We start from the raw sequence: 26,368 nt of genomic DNA on the forward strand, positions 1-26,368 counted from the left end.
GTTTAAGTCAAAAACCTTGGAGTCACCGTGCACTCTTCCCTTTATTTCTACCTTCACTTTCAAACTACCAGCAAACCCAGTGATCTCCACATTCAAAATATAACTAATATTTAACCACTTCTTGGTGCTATAAACCTGGTTCAAGCCTCCATCATTTCTTGCTTGGATCATTACTCTGCTAAAAACCCTCCAAAGGCTTTCCATCACATTCAGAATAAAAGCTACTGTTGGCAGGGCGCGGTGGCTCACGAATGTAATCCCAGTACTTTGGGAGGCCGAGGCGGGTGGATCACGAGGTCAAGAGATAGAGACCATCCTGGTCAACATGGTGAAACCCCGTCTCTACTAAAAATACAAAAAATCAGCTGGGCATGGTGGCGCATGCCTGTAATCCCAGCTACTCAGGAGGCTGAGGCAGGAGAATTGCCTGAACCCAGGACGCAGAGGTTGCGGTGAGCCGAGATTGCGCCATTGCACTCCAGCCTGGGTAACAAGAGTGAAACTCCGTCTCAAAAACAAACAAACAAACAAACAAAAGCTACTGTCAGGGGTCTCCAGACTTACTACTACTTGTATTTCATTCCTTACTACTCTTTCCCTCCCTCCCTTGCAAGCTTCCTGATCTCTTCATTGTTTCTCAACCTCACAGACTTTACATTTGCTTTTCTTTCCATTGAATACACTTTCCCCAGTTTTCTACATGGTTCACTTCCTGAACTTCTAGTCTTTCCTCAAATGTCACCTCAGGCTTTATCGTCCCATTTCAGAATGAACTTCCCTCTCAACAGCCTATAACTCCTCATTTCCCTTTTCTATTAGATTTTGTCCTTAGTTCATGTCACCACTTAACATACTGTATGTTTTTCTAGTTTGCTTTGTTTATTGCTTGTCTCTCTCTCTTATTAGACCTAACGCATGTCCACGAAGGCAGAGATTTCTGTTGTTTTGTTAAAATTTATTATTATTCCACAGTAAATATTTATCTCCATTTCTGTAATGCAGGATAGGAATATGCCTATTTAAGGAAAACAAACATTGCTCAAGGATCTAAAGACATGCACATCCTTACAGAGAAACAAAGAAAAGGAAGATAACATTTAGTGAGCACCTACTACGTGCTAGGCAATCTGCTGATTAGTGACATACTATTTAATTCTCACATCTATCATGGGCTTTGTGAATTCTCTCAATGTAACAAATGAGAAACTGAGGCTCACAGAGATTAAATAAATCTAGTAAGATCTGACTCTAGCACATCATGTTGGAAAAGCTATTTAGCAAACCTCAAACACTCCAATCAGTAAAACCCATATGCTTGTTCTTTCTTTAAAGAAATATTCATTCATATGATGGTATGTGTATGTTTAATAATAACCTCAAAATAGGTACTGGCTTATTCAAATAACCTTTTAGAAAATGATAAAGAAAGGTTTAAGAAAAATTAGTATTCTTTAGCAAACTCTAGAAACAGTGAAAATTATAAATTCTTAGCTCTAATCCTTGCAGATGAGGTAAAGCACCTGAATTTTTTATGTCATAGTAATATCACAGGAATGAAATCTAAAAATCTCAAGTTCTGTTTAGCAGTTGTTTGGTAGGAAGTCTTTGAGCATTTCCTGATACAGGAAACAAAACTGTCAATTTTCCCAAGGCTGTTCTTTCAATTTATGGCTATGGCTGTGGTGGTGTTGCATCTGTCAAGTTTCAGACAGACTAGTCAAAGAGGCAACAACTTTTAAGATACACCCTAGAACCCACATCAGTAGTTACTCAATTAGCAGAAAGCTAGCAAAGACAGTCATAAAATTAAAAAAAAAAAAACTGAACTTCAAACATTCAAATTTATTAAATACACATGCACACACACTCTCTCTCTCTCTCTCTCTCTACCTGAAGAATGAATGGCTTTGCTCCTTTTCTGCATCACTTCCATTAATGCACCCACAATTCCTGAAGTGGGTGCAGGTGTTGGTGGTGTAGACTCTTGGCCATCAGACACCTTGGAAAATAAAGTTAGCAAAACTCAGTAATAAATCTTTGGCAAAGAATCTTTGTCTCCAGAAAGTCTTACTTTCTTAGAATCACTTTTTAATCATAAAAGACAAAAAAGATATCAAACTAGCAAGCCCAGGACAAGATTAATTAAATTAACAAGAAACAAAGTGCTGCCTTGAAGATATTATTTAAAAATATTTCCTTTCCATCTTAATGTATAAGCCAACAATGCATTTCCAAATCTATGTTTATATTTAGATAACAAACCCTTTCTTGAATAATACTTGCTGGGTTACCTCTGTTTATCACAGCACATAAAGACTTAGATGATCAGCTTTAAAGCTATTATCAAGGGAACTCATTTTATAAAGGGTAATATGTGGAAAGTACACTAGAGATACTGAAAAACAACTGTGGAAACTTATGTTTGCCTACAAAAAAATCAGCTTTACACCTTTATGTTATATTTATACCTTCAAAATATATACTCTTTTCTCATAGTATATAATTTCTTTTTAGGAGATGAACTGAGCAGCTTTCAAAATATATCTGCCTCACTAGGCAACTAACAGTCCCTAACTTAGCTGTGCCAAAGTGCATTAAAGAAAAAAGAATTATAATTACAGATGAAATAGTATAGCTGTAACTAAATGATTACCTATGTTTTATATGTTTTTACATATATTTCAAAACTTTTATATATATTTGAAATTCTTAATCATTTCTCAAAGACAATTCAACTTTTCATTTTGATCTGTACAACTCTTCCTCTAATACTTCTTGTTCTTTCTGGACTAAACACCTTTTTTAAAAAAAATTCAAAGTGGCTCCCCCTAAGATACTGATTCTACGCTTAGTATTTTGGATTTAAATACTATGTATTAACTATTTCTCGTACAGAGGTACCACAAATGAAAAAGATAACAGTTTCAGAGCTTTGTATTTCTGCACAAGGCTCTCGAAGTACAACAGCAGTAGGGACATTTAGACTACCTTTAAGCAATGGGATAATGTAAAGCAGAGAGCACATAGCAGAGGTGAGCACATCTCATCAAACATATTTTTTGAAGTACTTACTTGAACAGGGTACTATTTGAGGTCTGAAACCAGGGAATTTAAAACATATGTGAGTACTTAATGCTTCCTACTAGCTCTTTAATCTATGTTTTATGTTAATCATATTCATCACAGAATAAATTGACGACTTACTTAATGGAAACATAGCCATAGAAATTTCAACCACAAAATGGTCTTTATAAAAAAAATTATGAACTCAGAGTAAATGTATAACATGCCAGTGGTTCACTGATATGCACTCTATGGCTGCACTAAATGCAATCAAAAGGAAGGTGATTATTTAGGATAAAAACGGCCCCCTATCCAATATGTAAGAATAGAAAATATTTTTCTTTCTAAAAGATATTAACAGGGTTTTTTTGGGAAAGAAAGAAAGCATTGGGATTGGAGAAAGTTATGGAGAAAGTAAATAGAAAATTTAACTTTAACTTTTCAAAATAAATGATACAACTTTGTTCATTAAAAATTTAAAATCACCTTATTATAGCTAAATGAGAGAAAGAAATGAAGTTGGTTGTGAAAAGGGAAAACAAAAAGTGGAAGACATAGGAATGAGAGTGACATAGGAACTAGCACAGATTCCAAGGTAAAAGCTGGGCTGTGGTCATTTTTTGTTTGTTTGTTTGAGACTGAGTCTCACTCCGTCACCTAGGCTGGAGTGCAGTGGATCTTGGCTCACTGCAACCTCCACCTCCCGGGTTCAAGCAATTCTCCTGCCTCAACCTCCCGAGTAGCTGGGACTACAGGTGTGTGCCACCATGCCGGGCTAATTTTTTGTATTTTTAGTAGGGACGGGGTTTCACCATGTTAGCCAGGATGGTCTTGATCTCCTGACCTCGTGATAGGCCCGCCTCAGCCTCCCAAAGAGCTGGGATTACAGGCATGAGCCACCACACCCAGCTGGCTGTGGTCATTTTGACATTAATTCTCCCCACTAACCACTCTTTAAAGTTCGTCAACTGCTTCTGAGAGATCTTTAGTCTGATCTAAATGGGGAAAGAGAACAGAGATGATAGTTTATAGATTTATTTATCTGTCATCCTGAATATATGCAAATAAAAGATCTAAACATATTTTAAAGAACAGAGTCTTCTTAAATCTATGCTTATGTTTACATGTTTTCATTCAATTAGTGTGTTTCCTATCTATCACTCTCCTTTTAGACAAAGCTTCTGAGATCTAGAAAGTTACTTTAATCCCTACACCGGAAAATAATTTTCTATTAAAACGTCCTCTGTGATCTCCATTTACTTCACAGAAAAATCTATCGTCCATGACCTGCCTGAAGTCCTGGAGAACATGTTATAAAAGACTTCAAAGTAAGTATGTAAATGTAGACAGGTTAGGCTATAGGATGGGTAGGAGTCAGCAAACTGGAGCCCATGGGACAAATCCAGCCTGTTCTTTGACTTTTTTTTTTAAACGATCTAAAAACTAAGCTTGAATTTACATTTTAAAATGGTTCAAAGAAAATAAAAAGACTACTTTTTATATGTGAAAGTTATATAAAATTCAAATTTCAGTATCCAAATACAGTTTTATAGAACACAAGCATGTCCATTCATTTACGTACTGGCTGTGATGCTTCTGTGGTAAAACACCAGAGTGGTCATGACAAGAGGCCACATTGCCTATATAAGCCTACATTTTTACTACCTGATCCTTTACAGAAAAACGTTTGCTGAACTCTAGAAGATTAAATGACCTGTAAGATTAAATGGTTATCTCATCCAAATCAGATAATCCCAAATTTATTTGCCATCACTGTCAGAAATTCTGTTAAAACTCTTTCAATTTCTGTGAGTCTGATTCTCTACTAATTTAAATTTCAGAACATGAAAACTTCAGAACATGATCACTGGTTTAGATGTCCTAAAGTGATCGCAATTGGTTTCAAGTAGGGCTATTTTTAATTCTCAGAGCTTAATAAGGATTTTTCTTTAAAGTACCTTTTATTAGAAAGTAAAGTCTAGAACAATGAATTGCAAACATACTATAAAATTCCATTCATATGAAGTTCCAGAATAGGCAAAACTAATCTATATTTAGATCGGTGATTGTTTATGGAAAAATTAACTGGGAAGAGGCATGAGAAAACCTTCCAGGGTGATAGAAATGTCCTACATTTGGATTTAGAGATATGGGTTACATGGCTATAGAGATGTATCAAAGCTGAACTAAAAATTTATGCATGTCATTGCATGTAAAAATATTTTCAAATTTATAGTGTTAAGAGTAAATTAGTAAGAGAAAAATAAAGTATAAACTTTTCAAAAGTGTCTTTCAATAAACTACTTTAAAATTCCATTATCATAGATGATCTAAAATGAAAAAAAAAAAGAAAAAAAAAAAAAGCTTACTTACAGACTTTAGTTGGATACCCTGTCGTATCTGGTCTAACAGTGCATCTCGTCCAGAGCAGGACACTGGCCGACTGTTCTGCTCCACTTTTTTTAGCTGAGCACCCTCTCTAATTTGATCTAAAAGAGCTGCTTTGTTTCCTGCAGTAGTTGGAACCTGATGGTCCCCGTCAGAAGAAAGGCCAAGGCCAGTGAGGGGCGGTGGCCCAGGTGGAGGTGGAGGTGGAGGTGGTGGGGGTGGTGCCACTGGCCCTACCCCCAACACAGATGGAGGTGGTGGTGGAGGCCCTGAAGGTGCTGAGGAGGGAAGGGCTGGAGGCGGAGGAGGGTACATCCTATTTGGCGGTGGTGGAGGGACTGCTACACTTGGCCTGGAAGGAGGCGGTGGTGGAGGTGCAGCTGTGGGAGCTCTTGAAGGCGGTGGGGGAGGAGCGCCTCTTCCCCTGGCAGGAGGAGGAGGAGGACCTGAGTTGTGCGGAGGGGGAGGGGGAGGCGGTGGCCCTCCCCTTGATGGTGGTGGAGGTGGTGGTGCTGAAATGCAAACAGAAAAAAAGAAGACATGCACTTTTCTTCTCTCAAATATCACACTGAAAAGCAATTCATTTTAACATGTGTAAAAAACAAATAATATCATAAAAGGGCCTCATCTTCACATTTTATTTTACAAAGATACTCGAGCACAGATGATCTCACAATTTTATTTGAGAATTGTCGGCCTAAAGATCACTTCCTTATTGTTTCTTAAAAAAATATGAGCTAAAATAGAACAGTTTGCTTTTTAGGAATCAGAATCAGTTCTGAAGGAGAATAAACACTTTCTACTTTACAAACTAATAATGAAAATATACCAATGAAATTAAACATTTTGTTAATCAGCATTATTTTACATTTTAATAAAAATAAATGAATGCCACCCTCTTTAAAAAGAATCAAGTACACTTAGTTTTTTTAAATAAAATCAATTCACATTTAGAATTACATAGTGTAGCATAACTTAATAGCATTCATTCACATTAATCTGAGCTAAAGCCCAAATATAACGCTTTTCTTTCAAAATGTGAGCCTTTGTCATCTAATTTACATTTGTACTTTTATAGTATAATGTCTTAAAATAGTCGGCAATTCTAGTAATGGCACTATGGGAGGCTGGTTGCTTGGCTGAAATGCTCAATTGCTTATTCAAAAGACATGAACAGATAATTACCAAATTAACTGAGAATTTCTATATACTGCAAAATTAAAGTTATTAACAAAAATTACTATTATTCTAGTAGCAATGATATTAGCATTCTTAGCCTACAAAAGTAGAAATGTTAAGATAGAATAGGAAAACAAACTTGGCTGAGTGTGATGGCTCATGGCTGTAATCCCAGCACTTTGGGAGGCCAAAGAAGGAGGATCACTTGAGACCAAAAGTTTGAGACCAGACTGGCAAACAGGGCAAAACTCTGTTTCTATTAAAAATATGATAAGTAGTGGGGTGTGTGGTAGTGCATGTGCCTGTAATACCAGCTACTTGGATGGTTGAAGCATGAGAATCACCTGAACCCAGGAGGTGGTGGTTACAATGAGTCAAGATGGCACAACTGTACTCCAGCCTGGATGACAGAGCAAGACTGTGTCTCAAAAAAAAACTACAGAATTTGGAAATAGGTTTTTTGCAAAGTAAATTAGCATCATGCTAGTTTCAGTGGAATTAGCATTGTGTTTCCACAATACCAATTATGATCTTATGCTCATTTACATATTGGTTTCCATATGAGACTTAAGATTTTTGATGGCAGAAACCTTATCTTTACATCTAAATATCCTGAGACCAGTACTGGCATAATAATGTTTACAAACTATATGAGTCAATCAATGAATCAAAGATTAAATGAACATTGGCAGTGAAAAAGACACAAGTAAACCAAATGTCTAATTTAAAATGACAGTTAAGTTGTTTAGAAAAATGTTTTAACTGGAGTTTTTACTCAACTACAATATTGTGAGTACGCAAAAACTAGGAAGAAAAAAAGAAAGCAGTCCTAAATGAATAAGATAGGAAAAAGATGACTGTTATATTGGAAAATTTATTTTATCTGCATTTTACTGTGATAATTATTAAGACAAAACTAAAATACAAGGTGCTTTAAAAGAAATATCAAATCTTAAAAGGTTGTAAATTGTGCTCCCAGGTACACAAGAAAATTATATACTTTATCCAAGAAAAAGAATTTGCATTTCAAAATTAATTGATTTATATTATTTATATTCTGAAAATGTTTATACTACTAATTAGAAAGTAATTATATTTAAATTATTCCTTCTGAATTACAATAAAATCTGGTGGTTTACAGTATTCCTTAAATAAAACATTTAGGCAACTATAAGTTTTTACTTTAAAATAGAAAAGCTGGAAGATTTTGTATGGATTTTTTATAAATACTTAATAAACAAAATCTTACAAATTTTTTTAGTTATAATAAAATAATGTTAAGACATAGTATGATGGGCCAACCAGTTTTTCATAAACTTAAACATTCTGCTCAAGGAAGGGTTCACATGTATGAATGTACCTGTTTTCCATGAAACCGACCTCAAAAGATTAAAAAAAAACCAAATAGAATGCTGAATAGAAATGTAAGTTACCTTGCCTTCGCAGTTCATTTTTAACAGCTTCAACGCCTCCTGTTTTTTCAATAAAGTCATATATAACTTTTGATGTTTCTCTGTCTTTAAGTTGTGCCTCTGAGATTCCACACATATCGAAAAGATTTTTCAATTCTGGATCCAAATTATTCAACTACAAAAGAAGGTAACTGCTAAGTATAAAAATATATCTCAATTTTAAAAAAACATAATTTTAAGGCTCACCTGTGTCCTCATGAAATTATTTTACCTTCATAAACTTTTAACATTACTTACATGCTAACTAAAAGATCTTATTTAGAAAAACTGAACAGATAGATTTCCTATTTTGTTCTTTTTTGTTCCTCTGCCTTCAAAAAAGGGCATCTCATTTAGATTTCTATTAGCCTATTCGTAATTCAGACATCTCCAATGCTCATATATTCCACCTTGTCCTAAGTAAGTATGTAAAATTAGGAATAAACACAAAAAAAGTAAATTAGTTAGAAAATCTGAGAGCAAGGATCTTCCTGTAATTCCAAGCACCTTGCACAATGCCCAGCACAAAGAGGTGCTCAGTATGTTTGCAGAGTTAACATTGTAGCTATAACAAAAATAACCAAAAGGACTTTTTACTCCAATGACAAAACAAATTTCTCTTTAAAATAATTTCTCCAAACTGATTAATTTTTGCCAGCAGTTTCATAGCACTATAAAACAATGGCAAAACTGCCAAAAAGAATAGGAGAATGAAAAAACTAAATAATTCAACAACTGAATATTCAGAATTAGATTATACTCCTTTCTAGTAATTTGGTATACATTCCCCTGAAGTTATTACTTAGCAGAAATGATTTTCTGCTCTTGGCTTTCAAAGCACAAGGATTTTATTTATACAGTGTATAAAGCCAAGGTACACAAAACCTTGGTCTAAGTCTTTATAGAGACTTAGCCATGAATGATATAACAATAATATGGGTTGTATATATACACAAAACACAAGCACATTCAAATAGATACTAGAAACCCCAAAACAAATAATAAAAATAAAAATCTAGGCCAATATATCTCCACATATTTAGAGTTATAATGTATATGATTTGAAAACATACTTACATCAAAGCCTGTATTTGGATCCCAACCAACATGTCCAATGTGCCTAAAGTAGAAAATAGAAAAAATTAGAAAAATAAAATTCACAAAGGGCATTATAAATACAATATATATGAAATTCAATCTATAAAGCTTTGAATTTTTGGTCTGAACTAATAGTTCTCACAAATATAACCATATTATGATAAAAACTATGTACAAGGAGTCAGAAGAACAGGATGCTAGCCCTGACTCTGCCAATAACTGAAACCTAAAATTTTTGGACAAAAATCTCTGAGCACCTATTTCCTTAACTGTCAAATTAGCATACGAGTCCAAGCACTATACATATGAGAGGATGGGGGTTTCATAATGAGCAAATAAAATAATGCATATTGAACTTCTTGAAATATATTATATAAATACCAGAGGTTTTTACTGCCCCTAGGCAGTAGTACATGTAGACAATTTCTAAGTGGTATTTATAGAGCAAAGTGAGAAATCATTCTTATGTCCAACAATTAGCTGAAGAAACAACTTCATCAAATTTTTCTTTTCTGATAGTTGAAAAAGTAAATAAACTGTAAGGTACAACGAACGTCTATCGAGCAACTGCCTTAAAACACACGCACACAAAAATGCTAACCAAATGCATAGCTAAAAAGGTATTCAAGTGATGAATATACGTACCCTCCCAAGAGGAAAAGAAAATCTTTTAACAAGTTAAAAATCAAGAGCAGCAATGAATATCAGAAGTGAAGATAAGAGTAAAAGAACTGTCTTACTGGAAATTGCTTGGTGTTCCTATATCTGCCTTGGTTAATCTCTTCTTTTTAGCTTTTCCTTTCTTTTTTTCTTTGGTATGGGAGATGTTGTTAACTTGTGGACCATAAAATCTATTTGTTGTGATTTCTGGATTTTTTATGTCAACTGTAGCCATGGGTAGATTAGGACCTGCAAATAAAACCAAAATAATATGAAAGGGATATAATTTAAGATAACAATTATATCTAACCACAATTTAGAATGTAAATATATTTCCTAAAGTAGGATTACTTTATTATAAATTATTTCTATTTTAAACTTGCACATTAATTTTTTCATAAAGTGCTGCCTAAATTTCTAAAACCTGTAAGTTCCTAAAGAAATTAATGTAGATGCACTATTTTAAAACAAACTTACATTTTTATAACATTAAATTTCATAAAGAACATGAACTTCCAGCTAGAATTTAAATATAATTAGTCTGATCACTTAAATTTTGATTATAATAGCCTCATACCCAACACATTGCTCAACGGTTAAGTGAAACATATCTCATAACAAGGATGAAAAAAGTAAAATATGTATCTACTTTGTTTTAAATTTAACAAAGAAATACAGGCTTAACTCTTTTCTTCAACTTGATTAGTCAAGAGGAAAAAGGGTACTTATACAAAATTATTACCATTTTTTCCAAAACTGGCATACTTAAGTTTAATGATATTTTCCCCACCAGTATGAATACACCTTGACTACCAGAAGTACAGAATTTAAAAACTTAAAAATGCAAACATTCTTAAAGCACTCATCTTGTGCAAGAATCAACAGTAAAAATATCAAAGGCACCTTTCCATATTATTAATAGTATCTCAGAAGTGGTACTAAATGTAGCACAAAACTTGTCTTACAATTAAAAATAAAATTCTTGATCTTAAAAGTATGAAAGTCTGTATGCAAAGCATTCAACTGAAAAATTTCTTAAAAATTCAACTAAAGGGCAACACATGTTCCTTAAAGATCCTATTTTTATATATGATTCTCTGACAAATCCTCTGATGAGACCAAGTTCCTCTGAGGTGACTACATTAAGGACAACTTCCAAAATGTATGAAGTACTAACATCGTTGTGCAGAAAAGAGTTTAACACAGCACACTTGAGACTGCTCTTCTTAGAAAGGGTCACCTGCAAGGCTGGCCCTCAGCTGACCCATTTGGGAACTTGGATAGGGTTCCCACTATTCCCTGATGAGGTGGGCTTATTGTGCTTAAATTGTTTGTGCTAACAATGCAGTTTATGTTGAACATCAACTTTCCTTCTGGGAGTCTGGAATCTTGGTAACTGCAAGATAGGGGATATCTATGTAACTAGTCCCCAACAAAAACCCTGGGCACCACGTCTCAAACAAACTTTTCCTTTAGACAAGATTTCACATGTTGTCACAATTAATTATTGGAGGAATTAGGTGCAACATCTGTTACTTCACCTTCATCCCATGTGTCTTTCCCTTTGCTGATTTTGTTTTATATTTTTTCACTGTAATAAATCTTTGCCATGAGTATAACTATATATTGATTGAGTCCTGTAAGTCCTTCAGGTGAATCACCACTTCTGAGGATGGTCTTGGGGATCCCCAACATAATCAATAAATGGCAAATAGAACTCTCAAGGTTAATGTATATTAGGTGATCCTTAAATTCCAATTTGACTGTAATTCTTTAATTATGCCCCAAACCGCCAGTATATCCTACTTACTAAAATTATCTGGAAAAAAAATGTTCATTTACATGGGTAAACTGTATATAACCTATTTTTCCCCAACTCTACTATTAAAGACAAAACAGAGCTAAAACAAATTTATGAAAGCCATGTCACCTTATCAAAAAAGTAAATAATTTGGAAATTTAATATTACCAAAATTCAACTCTTACCTGTTAATAGTCAAACTCTATTTATATATAAATATAATACATAAATAATCCCAAAGTTTTATTTACAATTTCATTAAAAAATTCCATGGGAAGTTGCTGATAGTGATAAGAAATAATTTATTAGAAAAAAATGAAAGCTAGTGAATAATATGGATAAAATCATTAAAAGCTTTTTCATTGTCCAGGAATAATCTGAAAAATTAGATCAAGAAGTAACAGTGAGTTAAACAGTGCAGAATGACCTGAAAGGCTGATTAGGAGATTAGGATGTGAATTTTCAAAGGTGTTCAGGTATCAGATTTCAGCATTTACTGCAGTTTTACAAAATAAAGGACTTTCTGAGAATACCCAGAATGTGGGGGCTAGAAGGTTGAATTGGGGTTACACTCAGACCTTCACAGACTTATCTGGTGGTCTGCTTTAGCTTCTCATTCCTCCCTTTCTGACCTCTCTCTTCTTCTAACTTATCTTTACCAATCAGTATCAGCAACACTATCCACAATAAGGTGCTACAAATAACTTTTACCTTCTTATCTTTATATCTTAGTAAAATTTAAGAATTAAGACAGAATTTGGAATATTAGAATTAGGAACTCACTTTATTCATATGATCTTTCCTGAACTAAGTATTCAAACAGCAACTATAAAGAACAATCAGACTCACCAGTAAAACATAAAAGCAAAACACAAGAAAAATATTTTCTGCCACTTTAGCTTATGTAAAAGCCACCTATTTATTATACTATAGATGATTAACATGGAAACAGAGTTGCATAAAGTTAAGTTTAATGATTTAAATTATCCAAGCTAGTATATTTTGAAAGATAAGCTTCTTATAACCTTGATTTATAACTCACTAGAGAAAGTAATTCAGCTGTCTCTGAAGAAGATTCAAGAATATGGATAAGGACAAATATAAGTGTTCCGTGGAAGGAATAACTCCTACTGTAGTCAGACCCCTCTTCCCTCTACCCAAAAATCAGGCATGGACATACTGTTATGCATCAACATGATCTCTTTAAGTCATTATAGATGAATTTCATTAGTACTAGTTAAACATTGTTTAAGTCTATATAGAAATATCCAGATTACAGAGATAAATAGAAAATTAGTATTAAATGGAAAATTAGTTTCTTTTCAAAATCACCTTCCATTTTATTAATGAAAACGAAGGACAGTAAGAGTCAGGTGATCTTTATAAAGTCATACAATTAGTGACAGAAGAAAAGGTGTACTCCAGTATTTTGGTTCCTAGTCTACTACCCTTCCAATTAACTATTCTACCTCTTACATGAAAGTCAAACTACAAGGTGGATGACACTGCTAATTTTACAAATGCCATAATACATTATTTCTTTACCAATTTATCCGTTTTGTTGGTCTGTGGTCCAACAACTATTCAATAAATGTTTACTAACAACTTCCAGAATTTAGAAAAAATGGATTCCTACACATTCAAAAGTTTAGTTACCTGGTTATTTCTGTTGACAATAGTTATTTACTTTAGAGTTTGAAGATGTCAGGAAATAAGTTTAAAATGGTATTCTAAAGCCAAACTGAGTATCTGTTTCAAGTGACACACTAAAAAGAAGTGATAACCTATTTAAGGTAGAGAGCCATTTTTTAACGTAAAGGATATAAAAGATTTGGTAACAGATGTACACACCCAAGTCATTTCTAGTAAAGTTTAATTATTCCATTTATGAAATTATACTCATTCTAAGAACAATTACTATGTACACATATAATGAAGGGGGGCTGTTTTTCTTCTTTTTCAAAAAACAAATGACAAACTATCTCCTTCTGATTAAGGACAACCGTTGCAGGAAAAGGTTTTTAAATATTCTTGTGAACAGATATGTCTAGTTAATTTTGAATCTAAAAGAACTCAAGTTTCCCATTAATTAAATAAAAAGCAAAGAAGTCTCACCAACGTAAAACAATTGAAAAACAGGTGGCCTAGAGGCCTCGGATATCAAGGCAGTCATGAAGCTGAAAATAAATCATTGGAAAGTATATATGCTAAAATGTGAGACTGACCAATAAAGAAATGAGTAAGTAAGAAAGATACTGAATTGCATTTTAGGAATGTATGTAAATTCTACGTAAAGTATCTTTTTAATAGTTAACAATTGGAAAAGGTCTGGTAAACTGATAATCTAAATAAGGATCTGGGACAAAGCACCTGTATAGCTACTGCAGGGCATGGTCCAGGGGACCACTGCCACCTAGCGGTGGTGCACCAAATACAGTAAAGTAATAATGCTGCCTCCTAAACAGTGGTCTCCATTTAGTGAGGAAAGCAAGATAGTATTTATTTTATTCTTTGTGTATATAACATGTTAATGCCATATTATATGAATATTTTGTAAGTATACAAGTATTGGTAATACATGCTGTATAATTTTTCCCTTTAACAACACTATTTAAAAAAACTCTCCATTTATTTAATGAGGTCTGAAACCACTGAACCAAATGATTAAAACTAAAGATTTAAAACCAGTAGCCAACTCAGAGAAAGAAACTACATTTAATTCTAAGTGGCTCTCTTACGGGGGCAACAAAATTATGAAAAAACACTGTTACATAAAGAATTTTTAAATTCTATCTATTCATGGAAACTACGTGCCTCTTCAGAAATTCATTTTATAAACGATTTGGGGAAATAGTACAGTCAGTCCTCCATATTCACAGTTCCATATCCATGAGTTCCACATCCACAGATTTGACCAACTGGGATCAAAAAAAAAAAATAAAAATGGATGGGCGCCTCTGTTCCGGACATGTACAGATCTTTCTTGTTTGCTATTATTCCCCAGACAATACAGTATAACAACTATTTACCCAGCACTGCTTCTCAGTCTTTTGGCTAAGATGAAATATATCTAGCATGTATTTACATTGTTTTAGGAATTATGAGTCATCTAGAGAGGATCTGAAGCATACAGGAGAATGTGTGGTTATATGCAAATACTATGTCATTTTGTATCACAGACTTGAGTGTCTGTAAAGTTTTGTATCCATGGGGCGGTGGATCCTGGAACTGATCCAACATGGATACGTGTATTTACAACCTTAATCCTATTATTTCTAGAGCATCTACACTTTAAAATCTGGGGTACTTTCTCCAGAGTGTTTGAATAGCACAACTAGAAAGTCTTCTTTGTTGGTACTCAACACTGTATATACTCTCCAAGCTCAATATAACAAATTCAAAAAGGTACTGGGCTTACATCAAGGAAAATTTCTAATACTACATTAAAAGTTCACAGATGAACAACTTGTAACTCAGCTGCTTCTGTTTCTTTTGCCTCTGCCATGTACTAGTTTATATATCCTGAGACATGATATTTACCCTGTGTCTCAGTTTTGCCTTCAAAATCATCTTGACATAACAGTGGTTAAGGAGCCAGGCTCTAGAGTCAAATCATCTGATGCTGAATCTTGCTTCACTACTTACTAGTTATGAGACCATGAGGAAGTTACCTATATGTGCCTCAGTTTCCTTATCTATAAAAGAGAGATAATAGAGCTACTTCAGGTTTCTGAACAGTGCCTGGCAAGTAGTAAAAGATCATTAAACAGTAGTTGCTATTATTATTGTCATTACCTTCATCAGGATAACCAACATTTATTAAGCATTATGCTAAGTTTTGATTGCCTCAATTCCCACAGCAGCCCTAAATTTCTATTCAAAAGAGAAAGTGAAACTATACAATATTTGGTACCTGTTAAGCACTACTGAAGTAGTCATGCATTTAAAAAAACTAATACGGTAAATAACCCAAAATTTAATACAGCAACATCTGGCTCATGTTTCTACATCAGGAAAAGTAATTTGAGGACAAAATCAAAAGGCAACATATCTTTAAAAGAAACAATCACTAACAGCTATCATATATTAAGAACTCTGTATGTAAGTGTTCCTTGAATTCATTCTAGGTTCTGATAAGAAGCAGGTATTTTCTCTATTATAATGAAGGGTCATGGAGAATGTTCTTTACCTTCATAGCATCAGAGACCTCATTTAAATACAATGAAAGCCNCAAAACAAATAATAAAAATAAAAATCTAGGCCAATATATCTCCACATATTTAGAGTTATAATGTATATGATTTGAAAACATACTTACATCAAAGCCTGTATTTGGATCCCAACCAACATGTCCAATGTGCCTAAAGTAGAAAATAGAAAAAATTAGAAAAATAAAATTCACAAAGGGCATTATAAATACAATATATATGAAATTCAATCTATAAAGCTTTGAATTTTTGGTCTGAACTAATAGTTCTCACAAATATAACCATATTATGATAAAAACTATGTACAAGGAGTCAGAAGAACAGGATGCTAGCCCTGACTCTGCCAATAACTGAAACCTAAAATTTTTGGACAAAAATCTCTGAGCACCTATTTCCTTAACTGTCAAATTAGCATACGAGTCCAAGCACTATACATATGAGAGGATGGGGGTTTCATAATGAGCAAATAAAATAATGCATATTGAACTTCTTGAAATATATTATATAAATACCAGAGGTTTTTACTGCCCCTAGGCAGTAGTACATGTAGACAATTTCTAAGTGGTATTTATAGAGCAAAGTGAGAAATCATTCTTATGTCCAACAATTAGCTGAAGAAACAACTTCATCAAATTTTTCTTTTCTGATAGTTGAAAAAGTAAATAAACTGTAAGGTACAACGAACGTCTATCGAGCAACTGCCTTAAAACACACGCACACAAAAATGCTAACCAAATGCATAGCTAAAAAGGTATTCAAGTGATGAATATACGTACCCTCCCAAGAGGAAAAGAAAATCTTTTAACAAGTTAAAAATCAAGAGCAGCAATGAATATCAGAAGTGAAGATAAGAGTAAAAGAACTGTCTTACTGGAAATTGCTTGGTGTTCCTATATCTGCCTTGGTTAATCTCTTCTTTTTAGCTTTTCCTTTCTTTTTTTCTTTGGTATGGGAGATGTTGTTAACTTGTGGACCATAAAATCTATTTGTTGTGATTTCTGGATTTTTTATGTCAACTGTAGCCATGGGTAGATTAGGACCTGCAAATAAAACCAAAATAATATGAAAGGGATATAATTTAAGATAACAATTATATCTAACCACAATTTAGAATGTAAATATATTTCCTAAAGTAGGATTACTTTATTATAAATTATTTCTATTTTAAACTTGCACATTAATTTTTTCATAAAGTGCTGCCTAAATTTCTAAAACCTGTAAGTTCCTAAAGAAATTAATGTAGATGCACTATTTTAAAACAAACTTACATTTTTATAACATTAAATTTCATAAAGAACATGAACTTCCAGCTAGAATTTAAATATAATTAGTCTGATCACTTAAATTTTGATTATAATAGCCTCATACCCAACACATTGCTCAACGGTTAAGTGAAACATATCTCATAACAAGGATGAAAAAAGTAAAATATGTATCTACTTTGTTTTAAATTTAACAAAGAAATACAGGCTTAACTCTTTTCTTCAACTTGATTAGTCAAGAGGAAAAAGGGTACTTATACAAAATTATTACCATTTTTTCCAAAACTGGCATACTTAAGTTTAATGATATTTTCCCCACCAGTATGAATACACCTTGACTACCAGAAGTACAGAATTTAAAAACTTAAAAATGCAAACATTCTTAAAGCACTCATCTTGTGCAAGAATCAACAGTAAAAATATCAAAGGCACCTTTCCATATTATTAATAGTATCTCAGAAGTGGTACTAAATGTAGCACAAAACTTGTCTTACAATTAAAAATAAAATTCTTGATCTTAAAAGTATGAAAGTCTGTATGCAAAGCATTCAACTGAAAAATTTCTTAAAAATTCAACTAAAGGGCAACACATGTTCCTTAAAGATCCTATTTTTATATATGATTCTCTGACAAATCCTCTGATGAGACCAAGTTCCTCTGAGGTGACTACATTAAGGACAACTTCCAAAATGTATGAAGTACTAACATCGTTGTGCAGAAAAGAGTTTAACACAGCACACTTGAGACTGCTCTTCTTAGAAAGGGTCACCTGCAAGGCTGGCCCTCAGCTGACCCATTTGGGAACTTGGATAGGGTTCCCACTATTCCCTGATGAGGTGGGCTTATTGTGCTTAAATTGTTTGTGCTAACAATGCAGTTTATGTTGAACATCAACTTTCCTTCTGGGAGTCTGGAATCTTGGTAACTGCAAGATAGGGGATATCTATGTAACTAGTCCCCAACAAAAACCCTGGGCACCACGTCTCAAACAAACTTTTCCTTTAGACAAGATTTCACATGTTGTCACAATTAATTATTGGAGGAATTAGGTGCAACATCTGTTACTTCACCTTCATCCCATGTGTCTTTCCCTTTGCTGATTTTGTTTTATATTTTTTCACTGTAATAAATGTTTGCCATGAGTATAACTATATATTGATTGAGTCCTGTAAGTCCTTCAGGTGAATCACCACTTCTGAGGATGGTCTTGGGGATCCCCAACATAATCAATAAATGGCAAATAGAACTCTCAAGGTTAATGTATATTAGGTGATCCTTAAATTCCAATTTGACTGTAATTCTTTAATTATGCCCCAAACCGCCAGTATATCCTACTTACTAAAATTATCTGGAAAAAAAATGTTCATTTACATGGGTAAACTGTATATAACCTATTTTTCCCCAACTCTACTATTAAAGACAAAACAGAGCTAAAACAAATTTATGAAAGCCATGTCACCTTATCAAAAAAGTAAATAATTTGGAAATTTAATATTACCAAAATTCAACTCTTACCTGTTAATAGTCAAACTCTATTTATATATAAATATAATACATAAATAATCCCAAAGTTTTATTTACAATTTCATTAAAAAATTCCATGGGAAGTTGCTGATAGTGATAAGAAATAATTTATTAGAAAAAAATGAAAGCTAGTGAATAATATGGATAAAATCATTAAAAGCTTTTTCATTGTCCAGGAATAATCTGAAAAATTAGATCAAGAAGTAACAGTGAGTTAAACAGTGCAGAATGACCTGAAAGGCTGATTAGGAGATTAGGATGTGAATTTTCAAAGGTGTTCAGGTATCAGATTTCAGCATTTACTGCAGTTTTACAAAATAAAGGACTTTCTGAGAATACCCAGAATGTGGGGGCTAGAAGGTTGAATTGGGGTTACACTCAGACCTTCACAGACTTATCTGGTGGTCTGCTTTAGCTTCTCATTCCTCCCTTTCTGACCTCTCTCTTCTTCTAACTTATCTTTACCAATCAGTATCAGCAACACTATCCACAATAAGGTGCTACAAATAACTTTTACCTTCTTATCTTTATATCTTAGTAAAATTTAAGAATTAAGACAGAATTTGGAATATTAGAATTAGGAACTCACTTTATTCATATGATCTTTCCTGAACTAAGTATTCAAACAGCAACTATAAAGAACAATCAGACTCACCAGTAAAACATAAAAGCAAAACACAAGAAAAATATTTTCTGCCACTTTAGCTTATGTAAAAGCCACCTATTTATTATACTATAGATGATTAACATGGAAACAGAGTTGCATAAAGTTAAGTTTAATGATTTAAATTATCCAAGCTAGTATATTTTGAAAGATAAGCTTCTTATAACCTTGATTTATAACTCACTAGAGAAAGTAATTCAGCTGTCTCTGAAGAAGATTCAAGAATATGGATAAGGACAAATATAAGTGTTCCGTGGAAGGAATAACTCCTACTGTAGTCAGACCCCTCTTCCCTCTACCCAAAAATCAGGCATGGACATACTGTTATGCATCAACATGATCTCTTTAAGTCATTATAGATGAATTTCATTAGTACTAGTTAAACATTGTTTAAGTCTATATAGAAATATCCAGATTACAGAGATAAATAGAAAATTAGTATTAAATGGAAAATTAGTTTCTTTTCAAAATCACCTTCCATTTTATTAATGAAAACGAAGGACAGTAAGAGTCAGGTGATCTTTATAAAGTCATACAATTAGTGACAGAAGAAAAGGTGTACTCCAGTATTTTGGTTCCTAGTCTACTACCCTTCCAATTAACTATTCTACCTCTTACATGAAAGTCAAACTACAAGGTGGATGACACTGCTAATTTTACAAATGCCATAATACATTATTTCTTTACCAATTTATCCGTTTTGTTGGTCTGTGGTCCAACAACTATTCAATAAATGTTTACTAACAACTTCCAGAATTTAGAAAAAATGGATTCCTACACATTCAAAAGTTTAGTTACCTGGTTATTTCTGTTGACAATAGTTATTTACTTTAGAGTTTGAAGATGTCAGGAAATAAGTTTAAAATGGTATTCTAAAGCCAAACTGAGTATCTGTTTCAAGTGACACACTAAAAAGAAGTGATAACCTATTTAAGGTAGAGAGCCATTTTTTAACGTAAAGGATATAAAAGATTTGGTAACAGATGTACACACCCAAGTCATTTCTAGTAAAGTTTAATTATTCCATTTATGAAATTATACTCATTCTAAGAACAATTACTATGTACACATATAATGAAGGGGGGCTGTTTTTCTTCTTTTTCAAAAAACAAATGACAAACTATCTCCTTCTGATTAAGGACAACCGTTGCAGGAAAAGGTTTTTAAATATTCTTGTGAACAGATATGTCTAGTTAATTTTGAATCTAAAAGAACTCAAGTTTCCCATTAATTAAATAAAAAGCAAAGAAGTCTCACCAACGTAAAACAATTGAAAAACAGGTGGCCTAGAGGCCTCGGATATCAAGGCAGTCATGAAGCTGAAAATAAATCATTGGAAAGTATATATGCTAAAATGTGAGACTGACCAATAAAGAAATGAGTAAGTAAGAAAGATACTGAATTGCATTTTAGGAATGTATGTAAATTCTACGTAAAGTATCTTTTTAATAGTTAACAATTGGAAAAGGTCTGGTAAACTGATAATCTAAATAAGGATCTGGGACAAAGCACCTGTATAGCTACTGCAGGGCATGGTCCAGGGGACCACTGCCACCTAGCGGTGGTGCACCAAATACAGTAAAGTAATAATGCTGCCTCCTAAACAGTGGTCTCCATTTAGTGAGGAAAGCAAGATAGTATTTATTTTATTCTTTGTGTATATAACATGTTAATGCCATATTATATGAATATTTTGTAAGTATACAAGTATTGGTAATACATGCTGTATAATTTTTCCCTTTAACAACACTATTTAAAAAAACTCTCCATTTATTTAATGAGGTCTGAAACCACTGAACCAAATGATTAAAACTAAAGATTTAAAACCAGTAGCCAACTCAGAGAAAGAAACTACATTTAATTCTAAGTGGCTCTCTTACGGGGGCAACAAAATTATGAAAAAACACTGTTACATAAAGAATTTTTAAATTCTATCTATTCATGGAAACTACGTGCCTCTTCAGAAATTCATTTTATAAACGATTTGGGGAAATAGTACAGTCAGTCCTCCATATTCACAGTTCCATATCCATGAGTTCCACATCCACAGATTTGACCAACTGGGATCAAAAAAAAAAAATAAAAATGGATGGGCGCCTCTGTTCCGGACATGTACAGATCTTTCTTGTTTGCTATTATTCCCCAGACAATACAGTATAACAACTATTTACCCAGCACTGCTTCTCAGTCTTTTGGCTAAGATGAAATATATCTAGCATGTATTTACATTGTTTTAGGAATTATGAGTCATCTAGAGAGGATCTGAAGCATACAGGAGAATGTGTGGTTATATGCAAATACTATGTCATTTTGTATCACAGACTTGAGTGTCTGTAAAGTTTTGTATCCATGGGGCGGTGGATCCTGGAACTGATCCAACATGGATACGTGTATTTACAACCTTAATCCTATTATTTCTAGAGCATCTACACTTTAAAATCTGGGGTACTTTCTCCAGAGTGTTTGAATAGCACAACTAGAAAGTCTTCTTTGTTGGTACTCAACACTGTATATACTCTCCAAGCTCAATATAACAAATTCAAAAAGGTACTGGGCTTACATCAAGGAAAATTTCTAATACTACATTAAAAGTTCACAGATGAACAACTTGTAACTCAGCTGCTTCTGTTTCTTTTGCCTCTGCCATGTACTAGTTTATATATCCTGAGACATGATATTTACCCTGTGTCTCAGTTTTGCCTTCAAAATCATCTTGACATAACAGTGGTTAAGGAGCCAGGCTCTAGAGTCAAATCATCTGATGCTGAATCTTGCTTCACTACTTACTAGTTATGAGACCATGAGGAAGTTACCTATATGTGCCTCAGTTTCCTTATCTATAAAAGAGAGATAATAGAGCTACTTCAGGTTTCTGAACAGTGCCTGGCAAGTAGTAAAAGATCATTAAACAGTAGTTGCTATTATTATTGTCATTACCTTCATCAGGATAACCAACATTTATTAAGCATTATGCTAAGTTTTGATTGCCTCAATTCCCACAGCAGCCCTAAATTTCTATTCAAAAGAGAAAGTGAAACTATACAATATTTGGTACCTGTTAAGCACTACTGAAGTAGTCATGCATTTAAAAAAACTAATACGGTAAATAACCCAAAATTTAATACAGCAACATCTGGCTCATGTTTCTACATCAGGAAAAGTAATTTGAGGACAAAATCAAAAGGCAACATATCTTTAAAAGAAACAATCACTAACAGCTATCATATATTAAGAACTCTGTATGTAAGTGTTCCTTGAATTCATTCTAGGTTCTGATAAGAGGATATGAGACAGGCTTTTAAAAAGAAGCAGGTATTTTCTCTATTATAATGAAGGGTCATGGAGAATGTTCTTTACCTTCATAGCATCAGAGACCTCATTTAAATACAATGAAAGCCATAGATCCTCTCTCTCCAGAGAAAAGAACATATTTGGCACATAATTTCAGGGAGTTTATGAAGTCTAGGGTAAGAGTTTCTACCCCTGAGACCTTATCTTTTACATCTTGGTATTCTGCTTTTACTCTCTGGTATTCAATATTTTTTTAAAAATGAATTCATAATACTTCAAGTGATATCAAATTAAAGAGCATTATATGCAGCCAAATTAGTTCTAAATATACTATAGCAGTAGGTGTTTATTCTGAAAGGGGCTTCATATAACACATAACCAGTGTGAAATAATATTTTGAGATAAGAATAAAGGAAAAATCTTAAAGTAGGAAATTAACAAATATGCTAGACAAAATGTACTGCCTCTGGGAAAAATTTTAAGGCCAGATTGTATACTTAGTCAAATGTGAATCCAGAATTAAGTATTAGTGATCTTCATCTTCACCCTAAGTATTCTTTCTTCATGTTAGAAAAATACGAAGAATATTGTTTCCTAAGTCTCATCTGTCAGTAATTAATGAAAAATGAGAACATAATAAACTGTATAATTTGATTATAGATACTGAATATAACTTACTAATGTATGGTACATGTTACCACAAGGATTAAACTGTAATCTAAAATCTTAAAAGATTAATAATTATCAAAAAGCTTACCATTTGGGGGGTCTCGTCTTTTCTCTGTTAGAAAATAAATTAGAAGAACGTTATTAAATATATGTAAGGCAACATCAACATAAAAAAAATAATTCACTTAAACTCTTATTCCTAAATTGATGTATGAGTGACAAAGGAAGGTTTTTCAGAAGACCTGACATTTAAGCAGAGATCTAAATAAAATAAGGAGGGAACCATATATTTAAAGGCCCCAAGGAGGGTGCAACATGAAAGAACCTCAGGAAGACTGGACTGGAGTGAGCAAGAGGCACAGTGAAAGGAGACAAGTCAGAAGGAAAGTTGGGGACTGGATCATACAGGGTTCCACTGGCTATGGTTAAGGACTACAGATTTTATGTGTATATGACAGGAAGTTCTTATAGAATCTTAAATAGAGAAAGTGATATAATCTAATCTACATTCCTAAAAGTTTACTCTGGCTACTGCATAGAAAAGAGATAGTGGTAAAAAGGATTGAGAAGCAGTCAGAGTGCTAGTGTGGCAGTCCAGCTGACAGATCAGGATGGTAGCAGAAAAAGTGGTAGGAAATAGTCAGATAAGACATGTTTTTGAAAGCAGAGCCAATAAGACTCTGATAGGATATTTATAAGGAACTATGGTGAGCCTGGGGGATAAGATGGAATAAATGCCTTTTACTGAGACAAGGAAAATTAGTAGAAGAACAATAACAGGTCTGAGTGGGTCTGGGGGTTCAGGATACAGGACATGGATCAAATATTCTGCTCACACATGTTAAGTCTAAAAGCTATTCTACCACCTAACTATTCTGAAGGTCAGAGACGCTGTGTCTATTGAAGACAAAACTTTGGGAATCATTAGCATACAGTTTTCAGAACTGTAAGACTGGATGAAAGCACAAAGGGAATGAGAATACTCAGGGAGCTCTGAGCACTGAGACAGACCAGAAAACTGCTGAAAGCTACAACTAATAAGGTAAGAGAAAAATCTGGGAAATTTCCATCAATTAATTGCATTCATACTCTTACATATCATGATTACATACCAGTATTGCATTCATACTCTTAATACCAAAACACTATTTGGTTTCAAGAAAGTTCAAAAGAAGAATTTTTAAAAATGTAATTTCCAAAGATTTTCTAACATAAAATTCACTGAAATTATATAAATAAATGATGCAATAAGATAATTAGCTTATAAATGACCATAAACCAAAATCAGTAGGATTTATTTAGTAAACAAGTTAAAAATCTTAGCAATGGGATATATAACTGTATTACTCTGATAATCTGATGAAACAGCTTTCTGAAACGTTTGAAGCAAGTCCTCTCTATATCAATACCTATTAATCACCAATTTCCAAGGTGATGTTATTTATGTACTCAGAGAGAAAATGTTTAAGCTGGCAGATGACACAAATAGGAAAATATACTAAGATAAATATAAAAGTTTAGAGTATACGTTCTAAGACACAGTTAGATACATGACACCATCCTACTTGAGGGCAATATATGTGAAAAAAAGGGGGGATGGTTGGTTGAACAAACCAGAATGGGGGCTAATGGTATAAGGCATTTGCTAGAAATGTTAGTAGAACTGTGTTTAATTAAATCAAGGGATGTATTGGTCAGACTACATATGGAGTACTGTGTTCAAATTTGTATACCATATTCTGAAAAAGACATCAAAGCTATAGTAGATTCAGAGCACAGTACTCAAGATGAAAAAGACTATAAACTATATTATAAGAATATTTCAAGAAAGTGGGACTGATTAGGCTAAATACGAGAAGAAAATAAGGAGGACAGGACAGTTGGCTTCCACTACTAAATGACTACTGTGAGGAAAATTAAATAGATGAATTCTTTGTTGCTCCACAAGCTGGACCCCATGTGTCTCAGTTAAAGAAAGGTAAAGATGGAGTTTGACTCAGTATGAAGGGCTACCCCAAAATAACTCAGCTGCTTTCCTAATGTTATCATTTTCTGGTTTTGGAACACTTTGCCTAAAAATTTAAAAACCATATAAAATAGAATTCCTGTGCCAGGTGAAAGACACCTTTAACTTACCAATTCCAAAACCAATTACTTTATATTTTCAGAAATATTTTTACTCTTTTGTATATTGAAAATGTCACGTTTTGACTGAAAGGAACCTGGAAAGCCCCTGGCTTACCACCACAGCATGCCACTGAAACAGGCATTGAATTATTCCTAAAGTTGAGTTTCAATATCATATCATTAAATCCTTTCCTAGCATGAAATCAAGTGGTAAATGCCATTGGCCCCCAAAAGTAACAAAAATAATGGGCCCCTAATAATTCTCCTATTCACTCATTATGAGTAGAATATCGTAATATGGCAATAGTAAAGCAAAAATTTAGCTCACTTTATTTTCATTTTTACCTCATCTCCCTCTTGGAAACCTACTAAAATAACAATAAACATATATAAAGTAGAGATAACATGTTTTTGTGTTGATGTTTTTCAGATATGTTTCCTTTTTCTTGGCTTCCTTTTCCTCTTATTGGTAAAGCCCACCTTAAATACAATGATCTTTAAATTGGGGTAACATGTACCCCTGGATGTACAGAAAGACTTTTCAAAGAGTACATAGGGCATGGCTAGTTTTAAGGGTACCTATTTGTCAATTTCAACTCCCACATGTTCTTTCTCCTGAAACTTATCTATTTAAGATGATTTTGGTGAGGTTCTCCTTTCTTAGTCACTCTTCTTCACTTACAAAAGAAAGGCCTGGTACACTGTTGTCAAACAATAGTTCTATACCAATTAGTTTAAAGCTTTACATTATCCTGCATTGTTCTATAATTGTTTTATATGTGTTGGAGTTGTCTCACACACTAAGTTCCTATGGGTTTTATAGTATACAGTATTAAGAAGAAAACAGAGACAAGGCATTGTTTATAGATATTGTTAGCAACTCTGCTTATTTGCTTCTAAGCTTGCCTAAAGTCTTAGTTTACAAAGTATAAAATACTCTTAAAACTTTATATTACAAACAATGTTATTACAAACGCAAAATT

At 33.4% G+C, this 26,368-nt stretch overlaps 1 protein-coding gene across 1 annotated transcript in view; it reads right to left on the bottom strand.

The window, feature by feature from the left end:
* Positions 1–26,368, bottom strand: part of WASL (WASP like actin nucleation promoting factor) — a 78,561-nt gene that overhangs the window by 12,181 nt on the left and 40,012 nt on the right. Inside the window, exons 5-10 of the mRNA XM_017507655.2 lie at positions 23,347–23,370; positions 16,720–16,888; positions 15,959–16,001; positions 8,064–8,217; positions 5,437–5,963; positions 1,891–1,999 (exon numbers count right to left, since the gene is read on the bottom strand). Of these exons, the coding sequence (XP_017363144.1) occupies positions 1,891–1,999; positions 5,437–5,963; positions 8,064–8,217; positions 15,959–16,001; positions 16,720–16,888; positions 23,347–23,370 (1,026 nt within the window). The remainder of the gene's footprint in view (positions 1–1,890; positions 2,000–5,436; positions 5,964–8,063; positions 8,218–15,958; positions 16,002–16,719; positions 16,889–23,346; positions 23,371–26,368) is intronic.

Source organism: Cebus imitator, unplaced genomic scaffold (assembly GCF_001604975.1).
Source record: "Cebus imitator isolate Cc_AM_T3 unplaced genomic scaffold, Cebus_imitator-1.0 Scaffold381, whole genome shotgun sequence".
NCBI classification, from domain to species: Eukaryota; Metazoa; Chordata; class Mammalia; order Primates; family Cebidae; genus Cebus; species Cebus imitator.